The sequence below is a fragment of the Atta colombica genome, unplaced genomic scaffold (assembly GCF_001594045.1).
Source record: "Atta colombica isolate Treedump-2 unplaced genomic scaffold, Acol1.0 scaffold33, whole genome shotgun sequence".
In the NCBI taxonomy this organism is placed as follows: Eukaryota; Metazoa; Arthropoda; class Insecta; order Hymenoptera; family Formicidae; genus Atta; species Atta colombica.
In genome coordinates, this window is record NW_017259437.1 from 2333665 (window position 1) to 2350954 (window position 17290).

The 17290-nt window shown below is 33.7% G+C and overlaps 1 protein-coding gene across 1 annotated transcript in view; it reads left to right on the plus strand.

Annotated features, from left to right (window-relative positions):
• LOC108690549 (hybrid signal transduction histidine kinase B-like) overlaps positions 1–17290 on the plus strand; it is an 80029-nt gene that overhangs the window by 60436 nt on the left and 2303 nt on the right. Inside the window, exon 3 of the mRNA XM_018197904.1 lies at positions 16025–16330. Within this exon, the coding sequence (XP_018053393.1) occupies positions 16025–16330 (306 nt within the window). The remainder of the gene's footprint in view (positions 1–16024; positions 16331–17290) is intronic.

A 17290-nucleotide genomic window follows, 5' to 3' on the forward strand; every position in this document is an offset into this window, starting at 1 on the left:
AGAATATAAATAAACAGATAAAACGTTTCTTAATGTTCTGTGATGAGCTCTCTAAAACTCTAAGAGCAAAAAAAAACAAAATAAAAAAATAGCGAAAAATATAAAGAAAATGAAAAAATAACATATGAAGAAAATAAAAATAACAAATAAAAATAGCAATAGTTATAAAAAAACGTGAAAAAATATATATAAATAAAATAAATAATAAAAAAAAATAGTTTGTCTCAGATCAGCAACAGTGGGTTTCTTAAGCAGAGTAAACAAGTAAGAATGCAGGGAATGTAATATCTCCCGTTTTATTTTTACACTTTTAGATAGATTTCTCCGAAGAGAAACCCCATGTGTCAGGTCATCATCCTGAAAAAAACGCTACGCTCGCACGTAGCCGCCCACGTATAATGGACAAATATTAGCTCGAGTCGAAAATTAGGTCGATGGTTGACAATATTCTTTTTTTATCTTTTTTGTTTTCTTTCTTTTTTTTTTTTTTTTCATTTGATTGTCTGAGTAAGAGACGCGTGAGAAACAGGCAGCGGGAACGTTTACACAAGTGTGTCTCGTACGAGGGTGACTCGCTCGATCACATCTCATACATTGTATATTGAAGATATGATATTGAAGCATCTAAATCCCGCCGAGCCTGGTAAAATAAATATCTGAACAGCAGGCGCGAGTCTTTCGTCTCTTTTCTGTCTGTAACACACGATATGTTATTTTATCCGAATGTGGAGAGATACTAATATAACAATAAATATAAATGCATGGCGAATAATTTTAATTGTTACGTAATATCACAACTTTGCATATATTATTTACAGTTTATATAGCCATTGGAAGAATGTTGTTTATTTAAATGTATATGTACCGAGAAAAAAATTAAATCTTGATACATATTTTTTTTCAATATTGCCTTAACATTTACTTTACTTACAACAAGTAAATATTTACTGAATAAAAAATTAAAAATTAAATCAAATTAATGATTCTTGTATCAAATAAATATATATTTACGTTTAGTACACATTCAGCTAATATACTTTTAAATATTTATTAAAATTTAGTACATTTTTTAGTGTAAAAAGATATATGGGAAGGATCTATATGGACATTGCTGCATATTTTGCGAACCTTGTCGAGTTATTTTTATGCGATCAAGCGCGCTGTGCGGCGTTTATGGAATTGCAAAAAGTGCGTGTTTACTCGAAAAAAAATTTCATTTTTCGGACGATTACGTTCCATAGTATTTAATTAACTCATAAGTACCAAAAAAAATCTGGCAATACGTGGAATCTATTATATACGCTCGAGGCAGTTATCTCACTTCGAAATTCTCAAAGCTCTACGCTCATTGAAAATATTACATATAACATTTTCGACAGTAGCGGGTTTTTAAACCTAGGAGATTAGATTAATGCTTTGCTATTAGTTGACGTTACATACTCTACGAATAGTAGAGCTTGCAGCGTCATTAATCCAACCCGTACAAAATATTTAAGATAATAAATTAAATAACTATAATAAATTAAGACTTTAAATAAAAGAAGCAGTATATTTTAAGAAATATAAAAGAAGCAAAAATGTAAAAGAATCTATTACAAAATAGATTTGATATAATAGAACAGAAGATTCTCATACATTTTCGAGACTGTGAGGCTAGTATTGCACAGAGCTAGCGTCTAATCCATGTTACCGTTCACTCTGCCAAGAGTGAAGGTACTTGTTTAACGAATGTCGCAAATAATCATGACGTTTTACGACAGTCACGCTGCCGACGATGGAAGGTTTGTGCATGCACATATCTCTCAAGGATCTCAAGGATCTCTCGTGAAAGAGAAAAAAAATCGTCATGACGCATGAGAAACTCGTCGTAGGGAACAAACACTTTGGCATTACGAGCTATTTGATTTTTTAAAATCAATCACTGTATAATACTCTTACTCACGTCACCAGAATGGCGAATTTCAACGAGGATCTTGAAGATATCCTCATTGTGCAAATACTAGATTCTTATAATCAACTATATGTATAAATGGAATTTAAAAGAAAATTATCTGTATGATATATTTCTCAAAATAAATTGAAAAATTAAATCTTGATTTTTACGAATTAGATATTTTTTTTTTTAAATTTTATTACAGAATCCTGAATTGTACTGAATTAATATTACTACACGGAAAGAACGGTTTTGCTGAAACAGATCTATAAATAATTTTGTTAGATTATCAAAATAATTATATAGATTTCAAGTACAATCATCAGCAATGCTGCAAAAAGTTTTGACCTAGCAATCAGCTTAAGCACATAACTATTTTGATAAAAAAATTATTTTTAGATCTGTAGCTTAAAATTTTAAATAGACACTTTAGCAAAAAAAGTTCTTTCCATATACACTATATTTTATAATTAATTTTAATTGCATTTTGTCAGGCAGTATTCTCGAAATAAAATCACTAATATAATCATATATTTATGTTATTAATAATTTTCAAGATTTCTTCGATATATGCTATGATCAATCGCGTCAGAGGACTTTTACGTAAAAAATTACTTAAAAATTCCCGTTTATACAAAATTCCATATGCAGAATAAAAAATCGCGCTAGCTGATGCAGTTGTTGCGTAAAAACGTTAATGTGTGGAATATCTCGCGCGTATCCGCAAATCGGGGCCTTGCTCCTCACGCATCAACCACTCAGAACAGGATAGGCGGCGCGTTGCCATGAAAAAAATATTCTCAGCGTAGAGTGGATGTATTCGCGCCTCCGTGTGCGAAACCCGTCTATAAAGCTACGTAGAAAGTACACGCGCTTCCGTGCGAGCGCGATGGCGCGACGGCGACGGCCGCATAAAGCGTAACGGTGGGATAATTTTCCCGGCCGTAAAGCGACGCTTCGCCGGGTGATGGTGCAACTTACGGCGAAAAGTGGAAGCGAGAAAGTACAGGAAGGTTACATGTCCGCGTTAAATTATTCCACGGTAAACGGCCGCGCGAGAAAGAAAACCTCGCGGAGCGACTCATGCGTCGCAAACCCGCGATATTCACCCGTTCATTTTCTAACTTAGCGAACTGCATTAGAATGAAATTGCGAGGAGGTTCTTGAAAGAAACGAAGGGAAGACTTCTTTCTTACATCCGGTAATTCATTTTAATCGCGCGATATAAAAGAACTAAAAGTCTAAAAGATTTCCCCCTTTCTCTTGAAAATTTTACGTATGAAAGTGTAGGAAGTTTAAGTTGGAATTAGGAAAAAGGCACTCACATCAGTATGCTATTATAACTAAAAGTAGTTCACTTATAAAAATGAGAAAAAGATTTTTTACTTTTAAATAAAACAATCTTTTTTTCTCCTTTATCTTTTTTAATTGATTACACGATCGATTTACTGATCGCCAAATATTGAAGTTAATAAAATTAATTAAGAATAATACTAACAGCTCGCAGAAAACAACCATGATTTCCGCGTCGAAACGCGTCAGAGGCCACTTATCGCGGTCTAAAAAGCACAGCATGAGGCTGTAAAACATTTTAAAGGACATGTCGCAACGGCCGCGTCTAGACGGGTCGCCGACGCTATTATCCGGGTCTCGTTAATGCTTATCTCTGCCAAACGGGAAGCGTCTACGCAACGGCGGCAAGCGAATTGTGCAAATGTGTTCGCGCACATACGTTATACGTGCGTGTTGCACGCGCACTTTTATCCTACCTACGCGAGCGCATGGATTGCGACACGTTCTTGCTCTTTTCTGCCTCTCTCGTATCAGCCTATTGACCTCCGGACACGCGTAATTAATCCCCTATAGGCGTGTACACGCGACATTCACCAGGACGACGCGACAGGACGATATTAGCGAAGCGGCGCGACGCTAATATGTCCGGAGCTTTCAGATCGCGCGCGACACGCTACTGCCATTCAATCATTTCTAATGCGAATTCTCGAAATTCTGAAACAACCATCCTGTTACCTCTCATTATTCTTCATAACTTTCCGGTCGCGTGCATGTTCACACTGCTATCGGAACCAACAACATGAATGTCATTCGTAGAACTGCATAGCTTGTTATTTTATTTCTTATCTCACGTAACTTACGACTGATCTTTTACATTCCTCAATTATAGAAAATATATATTTTATATATAATGTTATAATTTTATTTTATTTTTCTCATATTGTAAATTATTAAGTTATTCTTTTTAATGACAATGATATATTATATTAAAATCATTTTTTTTATATACGACCTAATATGTATCCTCGAAAGGACTTTTGAGAATGCAATAACCGTATCTGTAATTTATTCTTTCTACGAAACGGTATTATGAATACGAGACCGATTCAACATTAATTAGATCTTTCTATCCATTTATTTTCTTTTACCATTGACGTTCTGTGTTTGAAGTTATTGACGAGAATGAAATTTGCGCGAATAACAGATGACAGAGTGATCGCGTAACGAATATGCGACATAACTTGTGTGTGCAGCTTTCCGTAATACAAACATAACGGGAGTTAGTCACTTCATAAATATAGCAATGTCAGAACGGACTAGCGTCATGCAAATTGGGAAATTCACAGAAGGTCTGATGCATAGAATTGTTTCTCTTTGCGTTCGCGTATCATTTGGCGTGCTGGCAACGTACCGCAAACGAAACCGTTAGATCGTCAAGTGTACAAGAAATACCTGCATATTCATATCCTCCAAGTGAAATACTTAAGAATACACACACACATACACACACACACACGCGATTTTTTTATAATAATACATAACAAAGTCGATATAAAAAATTAAACCATTGTTAATTTCACAGACAGAAATACGAAAAAATTTATGAGAAATATTTTCGCACGTCGTTCAGCTAGGAATTGCATTAAACAAATTTCACAAGTATTCTGCAGAAGAATCGTAATCAGGAAAATCGATCATGGGGTATTATAAGAAATGGATTGTCATGCCGATCAATGGACGGGAGAATGATGAAACACGTCTATAAAAGCGCACACTCTGAATAGTTCATTGTTTAAAACATTGAAAATCGTTGCGCGACTGTAGATAATTTTCCCACGATCGAACACTCTTTGCGGGGTCAACCCGAGCTCTCGGCGCAATGTATCGGGCTTTATTATGCTCGTTCGCAATGCAGAACGTCAAGCGGTTTGATTTACAATCACTCTGTATCGAAGGCAAGATATTGTATAAAATACGATTCGCCTCAGCGATCGATGGCGAAATGTTTGCGCTAAAAAAGAAATGAAAATATTCCAGGGATAAACTACTGAAAAATTCATAATTACGTAATGCATAAAGATATTAAGTAGCAGCAATAATTTTATAGCGATTGTTATTGTTATTTCATAATGATTTTAAATGATTTTTGGTGACGCGCATATTGTATATTATATAAGCTGGATTTTAAATCGAAAGATTTACAAATTTTAATAAACCATTTTATTTCATCTGAATTAATTATTAAAGAGAGAACGTGTTATGAAATTTATTTTAGTCGACATATTTTTTATATATCGCATTTAGAGTAGATGAACGGGATTGTTAGCTTAACGGGATTGTTACCTCATGAGACTAAAAAAAAAAAGTTTGCCTTCTGTATATAATGTCAGTGCTGCATTTTCAAAATTTTGATACAACAATAAGATTCTATTCGTTAAAGAATTCTAAAATCTCCCTGATGCAACAAGAATTTTAGTAATTAGATGCAAAAATACAGATTCGACTGCACATTTTCCTTACACGAAAACTTATTATGATTCTTATGTTTATCAGGAACTATTTATAAATTCTAATACTTTTCGATATAAGATATTAAATTTCTCGTTTTATTATTTTTTATTTTTGATGTAGAAGAGAACTTTTTTCTTTAAAAATCGCAATATACTCTTTTTGTAAAATCAAAAAAATATTTTAATTCCTTTTTGCATTTTTTTCCTTCAATTTTGAATTACTAGATTTATGATTTTTTGCACGGATACGTTTTTCCATTGTTGTAATCGTATTCGAAGTTCTTATAGCTCATTGGACTTCAATGTGTTTACTCGCGACATTGGTTTGCCGTCACTTCGTATCATTGGTATGTCTTTTTTGTCTTGGAGATTTTTCTCGATTCGAGGAGTGCACTTATTCCGAGGTAATCGAAACAATCCGGCCTCTTATCGCTGACATTCTCCTCATCTCCGCGCTTCATTCTCAATCCCCTTTCCTCGTGTTCACATTCATGCGAGTAGCCGTTTTTATTTGCAGATCACAAACGGCGATTCTTCTTTGTCTTGTTGCTCTTATTTTCTCCCTACGTCTTCCTTGCTCAGAGCGCCACGAATCGAAGATATGTTGTTTCTTTAATACGCTTCGTTTGTGCATTAAAGAATTCATCCGTTCTGTTATTGAAATCGAATCATTCGAAAAACACATCTTGGAAACACTTATTGCTAAGACTTAGATAACGTCATAACTCACAAAAAAATACAAAAGGAATATAAATCATCTTTATTTTCTATGCCATCCTGCACAATATTATCGCTTCTTGATTCAAAATACAAAAACAGATGCATCACGATGTTTTGCAGAGAGGAAAATGAGTTCTCTATGTTAAAATTGAAAATTGCAAAATTAAAAACTTTATATTAATATGTAAACCTTCTTGAAAATTGGAAAAAAATTATTACATATATTTTTTTTATTAGGATCTTAGTTTACTTAAGAATATTTTTTTTCAAATTTTCAAGAAGAAACATCAAATTGATATTATTACGTCAAATTAATATTATTTTCTAAATGTCTAAAAAATTAAACTCGTCTATTAAATAATATATTTTTTTAATTATACTGTGAAATTATATATTTTTGCACTTGTAAAAAAAAATTGTGACGTAACTGTCCGAATGTCTTAAAAGAATAGAGATTTACGTATTTAACAAACGAGTCATTGATCATCGACCTTTAGACTGTTACAAAAAATCGATAGCATTTAACTCTTTCTATATAAAAAGTTTCCAGACGAGATGACCCCAAAAGTCGTCCAATCAGGCTCCATATAATAAATTCCAAGAATACACTTAATAAAATATATACACCTATCTTTCCTCCCTATTTCTCTCTCTCTCTCTCTCTCTCTCTCTCTCTCTCTCTCTCTTGTAATAGTTAAATTTAAGAAACGTATATGGGCTATGAGCTGTTAGCGAAAGTTATTTACGATTCGTTGAGCCATTCTTACCTTTACATACTGATAATATCACGAATTTGTGCTTGCGATTCAACGGAAAATAAGTATATAAAACATGACGCGAATGCATATACAATTTTAATAAAAGCTGTGATATTTCTTTATTCTTTAATTAATCATGATGTACAATATGTCATAATCATAACCTATGAAGCATGACTCGAGTCTTAATCAAGCAAAAGTTGTTTTATTTTTAACCTCTGTATATAATTGTTAGAACTAAGTATTTATCATTGCATATTATATATAACTACATGCGATCTGTTCGTAATTGATCTTATCTTCTTGATAGAAATGATTAATTCACGCGCAAGTGATTTTCTTGAGAATCGAGCAATTTGTAGAAAATTTGTTCATGGACACAAAATGACATCGCCACGATGCAGATCGATGCGACGCAATGCGCGCCGGCAGATTTGTCTCGTGACCTTGAGCGATAACAATAATTGGCAGCGCGATTACATTCACATCGCAGACAAAGTCATCGCGCAATAGATTAGAGCCGCGCCTCTAATGGTACTCTAGTTCGTATCGCGGAAATCTAATCTAATCCTTCAGTCGTGAATGCCACTCGTATATGATATGTGCCGAGATCTTAACGATTATCTAATCTAATAATATAGATCTGTTTCTTATACGTTAGTAATTTCAAAAAAAGAGAAGACTCTCTTGTCGTAAGAAAGATTAATATTTTAAATCTCTCTCTTATAATAAAATATTAAAGACTAATCACTTAATGAATTGTAAAATATTTAATCTCTAGAACAAAATTGAAATATAGAATTTATCTTTATAAAATTGAGAGCATTATGAGAGAATAAAATAACCGTGAAATAAAACTGATCGTTATTAGTAATTTTCGTTAGAAAAAAATATTTAAAATAATTAAAAAGTATAAATATATTTGTATATTTAAAAAATTCCTATTTTATGCAGATGAATATTATTTAATGTTAGATATTATGAATGTCAAGTACAACATTCGGTAAAATTAATTCTTCCTTTTTGTTTGACGCCAAGTTTTTATTTTCTTGTAACGAGACGTTCGGAAACCGACGTTTCACGGACTGGAAGGATTTCTTTTTTTAGAACGACTTTTATGCGCGAAGGTGTTAGCAAGTGCTGCGAAAGTATAGTCGCAGCGCTTTACAGCGAGTGCATGATGTATCCCCGGTGCATTGCCCTCATGCAGGGTGGCACGTTCTCATCGATCGATACGTTTTACCAAACGACGACGACGATGATGACGACGACGACGGCGACGACGAAGAAAAAGATGAAAACGACAACGAAAAGCATTTGCGAGTCAGCGATTCTTAAGTCATTGTAGTTTTTCAAGCATCGATTAAATCACGTAAGATTTGACAGTCGGAAATTTTATTTGCTGCATTATTAAAGTGTGTAAATAATGCGCAATAAAATGTTATCAATATTTTAAACGATATTAATATTTAAAAAATAACTAAAAAATTATTTTAATTATACTTCTAATTCGTACACGGAAAAAAAGATTTATTAAACACTGATTCAGCAAATCTACAGCTATATGTGGACAGCCAGTTTTCTATGTCAAAGTTGTACAGCTGAGTAAAAATTATAGATAAATATATTAATCATATTTGATGTAACAGCAGAAAATTGATGTAACACAGAAAAGTTGTTAATGCAGCAAAAATAACCTTCTACGAAAATCAATGCAATATATAAATTAAATTTTTAAGAAAATATGCCAGTTAAGATGACGTATATTTTTGCTTCTGTAATGAAGAAAACTTGTCACATTAGCGATTTTCATTATATAATAAAAAATTAGCTGAATTAGCATACTGATAATTCAGTCTAGAGACATAACTTTTTGTTCAAGTTATCAAATCTTTTTAATTATAGATGTTGAACTGCAACGAACTATTGCTTTGCTGAATCACATCTAATCCATTTTTTATAAATATTTCCAATTTAAGATCTGGTTATTTAAAATATTGCAGATTTTCTTGCTAAAAAAATACTTTATGATTTATTATTATTATTATAAATGCGGTTAAATAATACAAAGGTAAATAAACATTCGATCATTTAAAATACGTGGGTGTCACAAACGATGCGAGGTAAACAAGAACAAATGTAATCACGCCGAATCCGATTTGTACGATGCAATCGTGACAGGGGCAGGTAGTAAGAAGACTTACGAGCGGCGTTCTAGCTTGTTATCGTCGGATCAGTATCACCGGCAAGAATCGTAAAAGAGATGTCTGCGCGATGCGCGAATTGATTGCGATATAACACCAGCGGAAGCTCTTTCGAAAGGAAAACAGTTTTCGTGACACACGAACATGACGTCTTAATTTTAGCTCTCGAAAAAAAAGATTGATGTGATAAATGATGACATATCACACGAAGATATTTCGGTTAATCTCTTTTTTAATGATAGAGCATATTGGAAATTCAAAGATATATCTCTTGAACGTTACATATTTGTATATATGTATTATCATACTTATTTCTTATTCTTATCTTATATTTTAAGTGTATATAATAAGTCTTTTATATATCGCGTTTTCGCTCACTAAAGCATCACAATGATGCATATGCATTATTTCGCCTTAACATCAATATTTGCAAGAGACACAAGATTAAGACGACGACGAAGAGATTGCATAATCTAAAAGACACAGACAGCAGCAACGTCAAAAATTATACGTGCTTTATCGGCGAGGCGCGATTGGTTTGACGTATATTTTAATCGTTGTTTGTCAGCACGAGCTCCGAAGCGCGACATTGATCGAACTGTGTAGGTAGCATCGCAAATATTATGCTTTTTTCGCAAATACCTTCTGGAAAAAATTATTTTCGGTAGATTGTCTTCGGTAGAAAACATTCATGATAAAAACCAGCGAAAAAAGAGAGGATAAACAACTTTGTCCATATTTTCGTGTTTATATTTCGCAAACATTATTTTTCCTGAAAGTCTTCAGAAAAATTTAACTTCTCTTTTTTTTGGATACGGATATATTTCTTTCCTTAAATTGGCCACGATATGATCCGTTAGTCAGTGAAATAAATTATTTATAATTATCGGCCAATCAACAACAGATGATCTCAAGAAATATCTTCGATTTCGATATATCCGTGATTATTGCTCCGTTATCTCGGCGGCGAAAATAAACCACGATGTTGCGGTTTGTCGATCGCATAACTGGCGTCGTGGAATTCGAGCAAAGTTCATCTACGAAGCTCCTCCAAATACCAGCTTTGTCGCCGGGTGACTTTGACGTCCCGAGAGAAGGTAACGCGGGAGAGGAGAAGTTTCTCGAGGCGTATAATACCCGCGAACGAACGATCGACGCGGCGAAGTTTATCCTTTTCTGAAACTGCAATTTCAATCGAGCGGGCAACAAGGGAGACGAGGACAACGATGATGACGGTAGTGTCACGTTTCGAGCGAACGGTACGTATCGAGCGAACTGCGACAGCGACTGGCTGTTTTATGGTCCACCGAGGTGCCAGCGTGGTTCGGGGAGCCATAAAGTCCGTTACAGCATCACCGTCCGCGAGCTTTTGCGAGCCGCTATGGCATTTCAAGCATCAGCATCAACCCCAGCGAACTTCGTCCCTTCGCCACGTTCGCCGGTAATTCTATCTCCGATCGATCGACCGAACAACTCGTCACTTTTTCATCCTCTCTCGTTCGTCCTCCTGCATCCGGGTTGCTCACTACTCGCCTAGGCCACCTCGTTGTCTCGCAAAAAATTTAATCGTCACACAATATAGTATGGAAACATGAAACATAATAGTATGTATTTGTAATAAAGAATAAATGTACAAGAAATGAAGACAATTTTTATTTAATGTTTTAAGCCACTTATAAGACTATTTACTGGGAGAGATCCAATTTTTTTGAAAGCTGTTTCTGTATGAGTGCAAAATTTCTGAAGATGCGGAAAATGTTTTATTTTTTAAATTATTTTCGTCATAAATTGTGAAATTCAATTGTAGAATTATGTATCGAATTAACGTTTCAAATAGTAATGAACTATTTTTTATCTGGATATGACTCGTGTTATGTTGTGACGACTGCGATATAATATAATACGTGATGTAACTCTAATCAAATGATCCATCAACTCTGTCAGTTTTGAGAACTAAAATCACGAATGGCTCGAAAAGAGATGAAAGGAGAGTCATCATATATGCACCAAATATAGCTTATTTCTAAATTCAGCACATATAAATTCCTTTTGCTTTACGAAGAATGACATTGGTTCTCGTTTTAAAATATGCTCGGACGAATTTCTCTTTGAATTCCCGTTTTACTTCATAAAAATGTTACTCCAAAAATTTTTATCCTTTTAATTTCGTCAAGAAAAGTTTCTCTTTTGTAGAAATAATAAAGAAATTCATCTCTCTTATGAGTCATTTAGAAACTGCGGATTAAAAACTATCTGATTATTTGTTTTGGATTATCCTCTCTAAATAGTGTATATTAACATAATATTTAGTATTCTAAAAACAAATAACAATCAAGCGAAATAAAACGAACGAAACATGTAAATTCAAAACTTTATTAACATATAACAAAAATATATTAAAATAACAAAAACAAAATTAATCTGGGCTTATGAGAGTCAGCGGGAGAAGGTACGCTATAAAATTTTAATAAATTTGTTATTCCAAATAAATTTTTTACTCCATTTGATATGTTGATGTCTTCTTTATTTAAAATTTTGAGAAATCATTGAACATTTCGATTCTTTTTGAAATCTTCTTCAACAATATTCTTAATCTATGATTAGATTTCGCGAACTTTCAAAACTATATAGTATAATCCATATGAAATAATGTATTAATACTAAATGCATAGATCAGATATATTCTATTTAATTTATTTTCATTCGAATACCTACATGAATGTTACGTAGAAACGAGAACGTGAATACGCAAGTAGTGAGACGACAGCATGGCTGCTCTTTTAATGCTTATACCAGATAACTTAAATATAAAAACAAATAAGGTAAGAAAACAATGAAAATCAAAAAATCAAAAAAATTATCTAAAATTATATCTAAAATTATATTAAAAAAGCAGTAAGAATATAAATGTGTTAAGCAATTATTATAATTATTTTAGAATAAAGGCAAGAAGAATATCTATATAGTTTGGACAAAACGTTTTATTGCGTGATAGCATTATAAGAACACGAGAGCACTTGATATGTTGAAGCAATTTTGAAAATATTCGCATACCTCTGTGATCGAAAGGGCTTTCTCATACATCTGCATTATTATACATTGGTAACGAGTAAATGTGATGTTATATTGCAAGTCGATCGATACGAATAGTATGCGAGCGAGCGAGCATTCATCCCTCTGTGTGTCAGTCGCTCCTGTCGTTGCTGTCTCCGCCGCACACCCTCGCTCTGTTGTCGCAGCAACAGCCGCCGCCGCTGGCATCCCTCTTCCGCTTTCCCTTTCGACGGCCTCGGACGAGCGCGAGAACGCGAACAGAGGGGTGCTGAAAACCCCTTTAAAGCTTTAACGCGACCGACCGACCCATCAGTCGTTAACGCGTGCACGTGCCAGCAAATGTTCGCGAGAGACTTCTGCGTCAGCTCTCGCTCGTTAAACCGCTATCAAATTGTCATAAAAATTCATATTGACAGGAATGCTCTTAACTTTGCTCCGGAACTGCGGCCGAGGATCTTTGCGTTTGAAAACAAAATCGATGAAATAAAGAATTTAAAATTCCCTGTCTTTTTATTATAATAAAAAATATATAAAATTATGTTCTTATTCATACTCTAAAACTTTTAAATTGAATCTCACTCTGAGGAATGAAATAACAATCTCAAAGATTGAAAATTCAACCATTCTTTCTTTTTCAAGACTAATTCAATTTTCATTCTTTGGAGTGAGATTCCACGCCAAAGGATTTAGAGAGTGTATTATATATATTATATGTAATTGTGAATACATTATTCTAATTAATTTAGATCTTACATGTGATGATTTTCCGGTCGTACTGCACACAATTTCCGTGTTTCGATGTACACTGCCAGTGTATTGAAAATCTATAATTCACTAAGTAATACTATAGATTTTTAATCCTAGTAAATGTATATCGGAACACAATCAACATATCGTTCGTATCTCTTAATTTTCATTATTTTTACATCAAATACAATACAAATACAAAAATTATTAAGGGATTCTGTGTATACATTTTAACATTTTTGGAAAGATTTGCAAAGTTATGTATTTAAAAAAAAGGAAAGGATAGTATCATTATTTAATCAAGTGCTCCTAGTATTTCAAAGAAAAGAAATATGTAAGACACGAATGGCCCTCAGAATGACTTAATCGTATGTATTAAGGATTATTAATTAAGATTTTTGGAAATTAAAATGAATATCCGCCAATATTTCATCTATTAATTAAATTTAATAATGAAGAAACAAGAACTTGTAGTATGTTTGCGACAAAATTAATTTTTTAAACATTTTTGAATTGCGTAGCATGTTTAGAAATATATTTTTTATTTCGTAAAAAAGAGAAACACTTAATACTGCAAAATAAACATAAGTCAGCATGTTAATGTATTGAAAATGTGAAATATCTATAAATTTGATTATAAACATCATGGTATTGTGGTATTTCTGGACACGCGACAGTGGCTTTCACGGTCGTCACAGCACATCGATCGATCTATTTCGATCCACGGCCAATTGGACGGATGTGTGAACTAAAGACGCAACGAAAAGGAAAGCGCGCGAGTCGCGAATGCGTTTGCACGCGACCTCGTTCTTTTGCCGTTCTTGTCGGCACTTGAAAAGCTCGTATGACCTTCTCTGTTTTACATCTCGAGGTGTGCACGAACCACACCATCCTGTGGGTACCGCCAACTGTCACGACGTGACGTTTCTCGACCCGCCTCTTACGAACGTCTCGTACGCGTGCGTGCGTGCGTGCGTGCGTGCGTGCGTGCGTGCGTGCGTGCGTGCGTGCGTGAGCAGATGTTTTAAACCGGATTCACGAAGGGAACGAGCGAAGAAATTTTTACTGAAAAGAGAAAACGACTGAGTTCGGCTAATCGAGGTTTATCTGAGACACAATTATCTGAATTATACAGAATCTGAGATTATATTGCAGAATTTAGAATCACGCAGGTGGTAAGAAAATGATAATTAGTTTAAATTGTAGTTAACTCTAAATAACTTTCGTGTCCATTTCTATCAATGTAAATCAATTTTCATCTCGGTTTAACTTACTTTTTACTTTCTTCTAGTTTTCTTCTAAGAATTAAAATTAATCTACATTGGTAGAAATGGGTCTTAGAAGAACCTAATAAAAGATTGTCAAAGTTACTTGCATATTTCATGAATTCGTGACTGTTGACATTATGAACTTCATAGCGCTCGGTTCAAGATTAATTTATTCTTACAAATCAATATACCTATATATACTCGTATATTATTTGAAATTAATTTTGCGAAAAATATCTTTGTTTTTCTTTCCAATAAAATCCATATTTATCAATGCATATTTTTATTTTGTATATGTAATGGTAATTTTTGTTTAAAGCAATACGTGCGCATTTCGTAACGGCAACGAATCACGAATCAAAGTATTTCGAGTATCCGTTCGATTGTATGAATAATCAACATCACAGAGGAATTAATCCTGCGGATATAATGATATGATTTATATGCAATTATTTACGTGAACCGAGTGCAACGCAGTACAGCACTAATCTATCTATATCCACGTATGAGTTCTCTCTCCTGATCGAATGGTCAAGCAATTTCATTTTCTGTACTAATTTATTCATGACCATATAGTGGAGGGCTCTCGATCGCAACCCTTTTTCTCGGCGCCAGATAAGAGCAGTCACATGTTACGTCACAATCAAACAAAATGTGAAGTCTTTTTTTTCTTTTATCTCGAAACATTTGTGATAAAATAATCGCGAGAATGCATTATAAATGTGATGTTTCATATTAATATTTCCAAATATTAATATTTTTTAGGAAAAAGATCTAGTCTATCGATAATTGCCTCCTCTTGCAAGCACGTATTGATACTTTTGTACAATTATTATCGATGCAATTGTATCTTAGAGAAGTAATTACACCGAATTTAAAGTCTGAAACATAATTAAAAGCACAGGCAATAAAAACAGGAAATAATCAACAGGTAATCTGTTATTTTCTGTTTTTATATTTGTGTTTTTCAATTATGTCTTTAATGGAGAAATTTTTCATTTTTTACGTTTTCATCTTAGAGGAAAAAAGTTTACATCATTAGTACTCTAGTTTTGATGAATACACCATCAAGTTGTCCATTGATATAACTAAAAATATTGGACATCCCTAAATGCATTAAAAGAGCTGCTTTTTCTCTTCTAATGAAAATCCGCGAAAAGGAATTTTCGCTGGAAATAAGAGAAAACGATTCGACTCTAATTGAAGTTTACCTGAGACATTTACACACAATTATTAGAATTATGATATATACAGAATTTGAGATGATTATATTACTGAATTTAAGAAATATCTCACGATTTGTTTAAATCGCACATCATTATTAAACGATTTCTGAGGACACAATAACGTTCAACTATTATAATGCTTTTAAAAATGTAGTCATTCTTTTTTATCTGTATAGAAAGTAGAACGATAATAATATCGTTGCATTTTGCGTAGATCAACAATATTGGCAATTTTATAAACGATGTTTTTGCATAATGATAATTATCTTGCGCTTTTTTCATGGGTGTAAATACGAACATACATTTTGCAGATGCTGTCGGTGAGCCAAGGAATGGAGGTCGGCAGCAGCGGACGCGGTGCATCGGCGGAAGATGACCCGACCGCTGGTGCGGTCAGCGGTGGAGTCGGTGGCGGCGGCGGTGGCGATGGCGACGATACCAGAAGGCGCCGAGATATACAGGCGGTGATGATCGCCGCGGCGAGGGATCGCGCGATTCGCACGGAGAGCGTCCGGCATGATCTTGCTCTCAATCTGCCGCCGAGACTTGAGCTCCCGGACGGCGAGGAGCATCCATATGGGGCGCATCCGGATCTTCACCTTCGCAACCCGGAACAGGTAAGAGAAAAACGCGGAGAGTTGAAGCGCCTCGCGACATTCAAATAAAATCATCGAATGACTTGATGGACTCGATGGAATGTCCGAGGATTGCGTTCAAATAGGGGGTTTATTCTTGAATCTATATTGTAGATGAAAATCTATAATATACGTAACGTATAATATACTATAGGATTTTCGTATGCGATATTTTCTAGAAATAATTCTCTAGATTTCTTCATTTTTATTTTTCCTGTATTATTTTTTCTTACTTTCTTTGTATTTGATGCTTTTTATTTTGTTTTTTTTTTTAATTCTTAGAGGGCTTGTCTTAGAATGTTAATAAACATTATTTATTCTTACGTTATATTTATCTTCTCTCTTCTTTTCAGTGTTTCTGTTTACGACTGGTTTCTTCAGAATTTATATTTTTATTAGCGTTGTAGAAATCTCTCCAAAAGTACAAAAAAATTGTCAATATTATTGTTTTTAACAATGGTGCATATATTCTCTAAATCATGATTAATGACTTGATTGTCACATTCTCATTTTTATTACAAATATAACGCTGTAAGATTATATGTATGTGTCGACATATGTATATATATATATATATATATTTATTTTCATGTTCATTGCCTCCAGGGAGAATGACCGAAAAAACACATTTATTTATTCACTTCCTGTCCCTCTGCGAATTCTCAGGTTCAAGTACTCATTATGCCTCGTCATCATTACGCAAGCAAGAATATTAAACTTCAAATCGCTTGAAGCATTTAAGGCTATCGCAATCACTGCTCTTGCAATACAGATTTACATTCTAGAAATTATGGTTTTAAAATATACGAAACAGGAGAGTAAAAAAATAATTTAATTCCTTAAAATTGGTCACTCAATTTTAAATTATAAATCTGACATTCAAAAAATTTATGTCTTATATCTTGATGTTATGAATGAAAAAATAAAGAAATTCTTGATTCT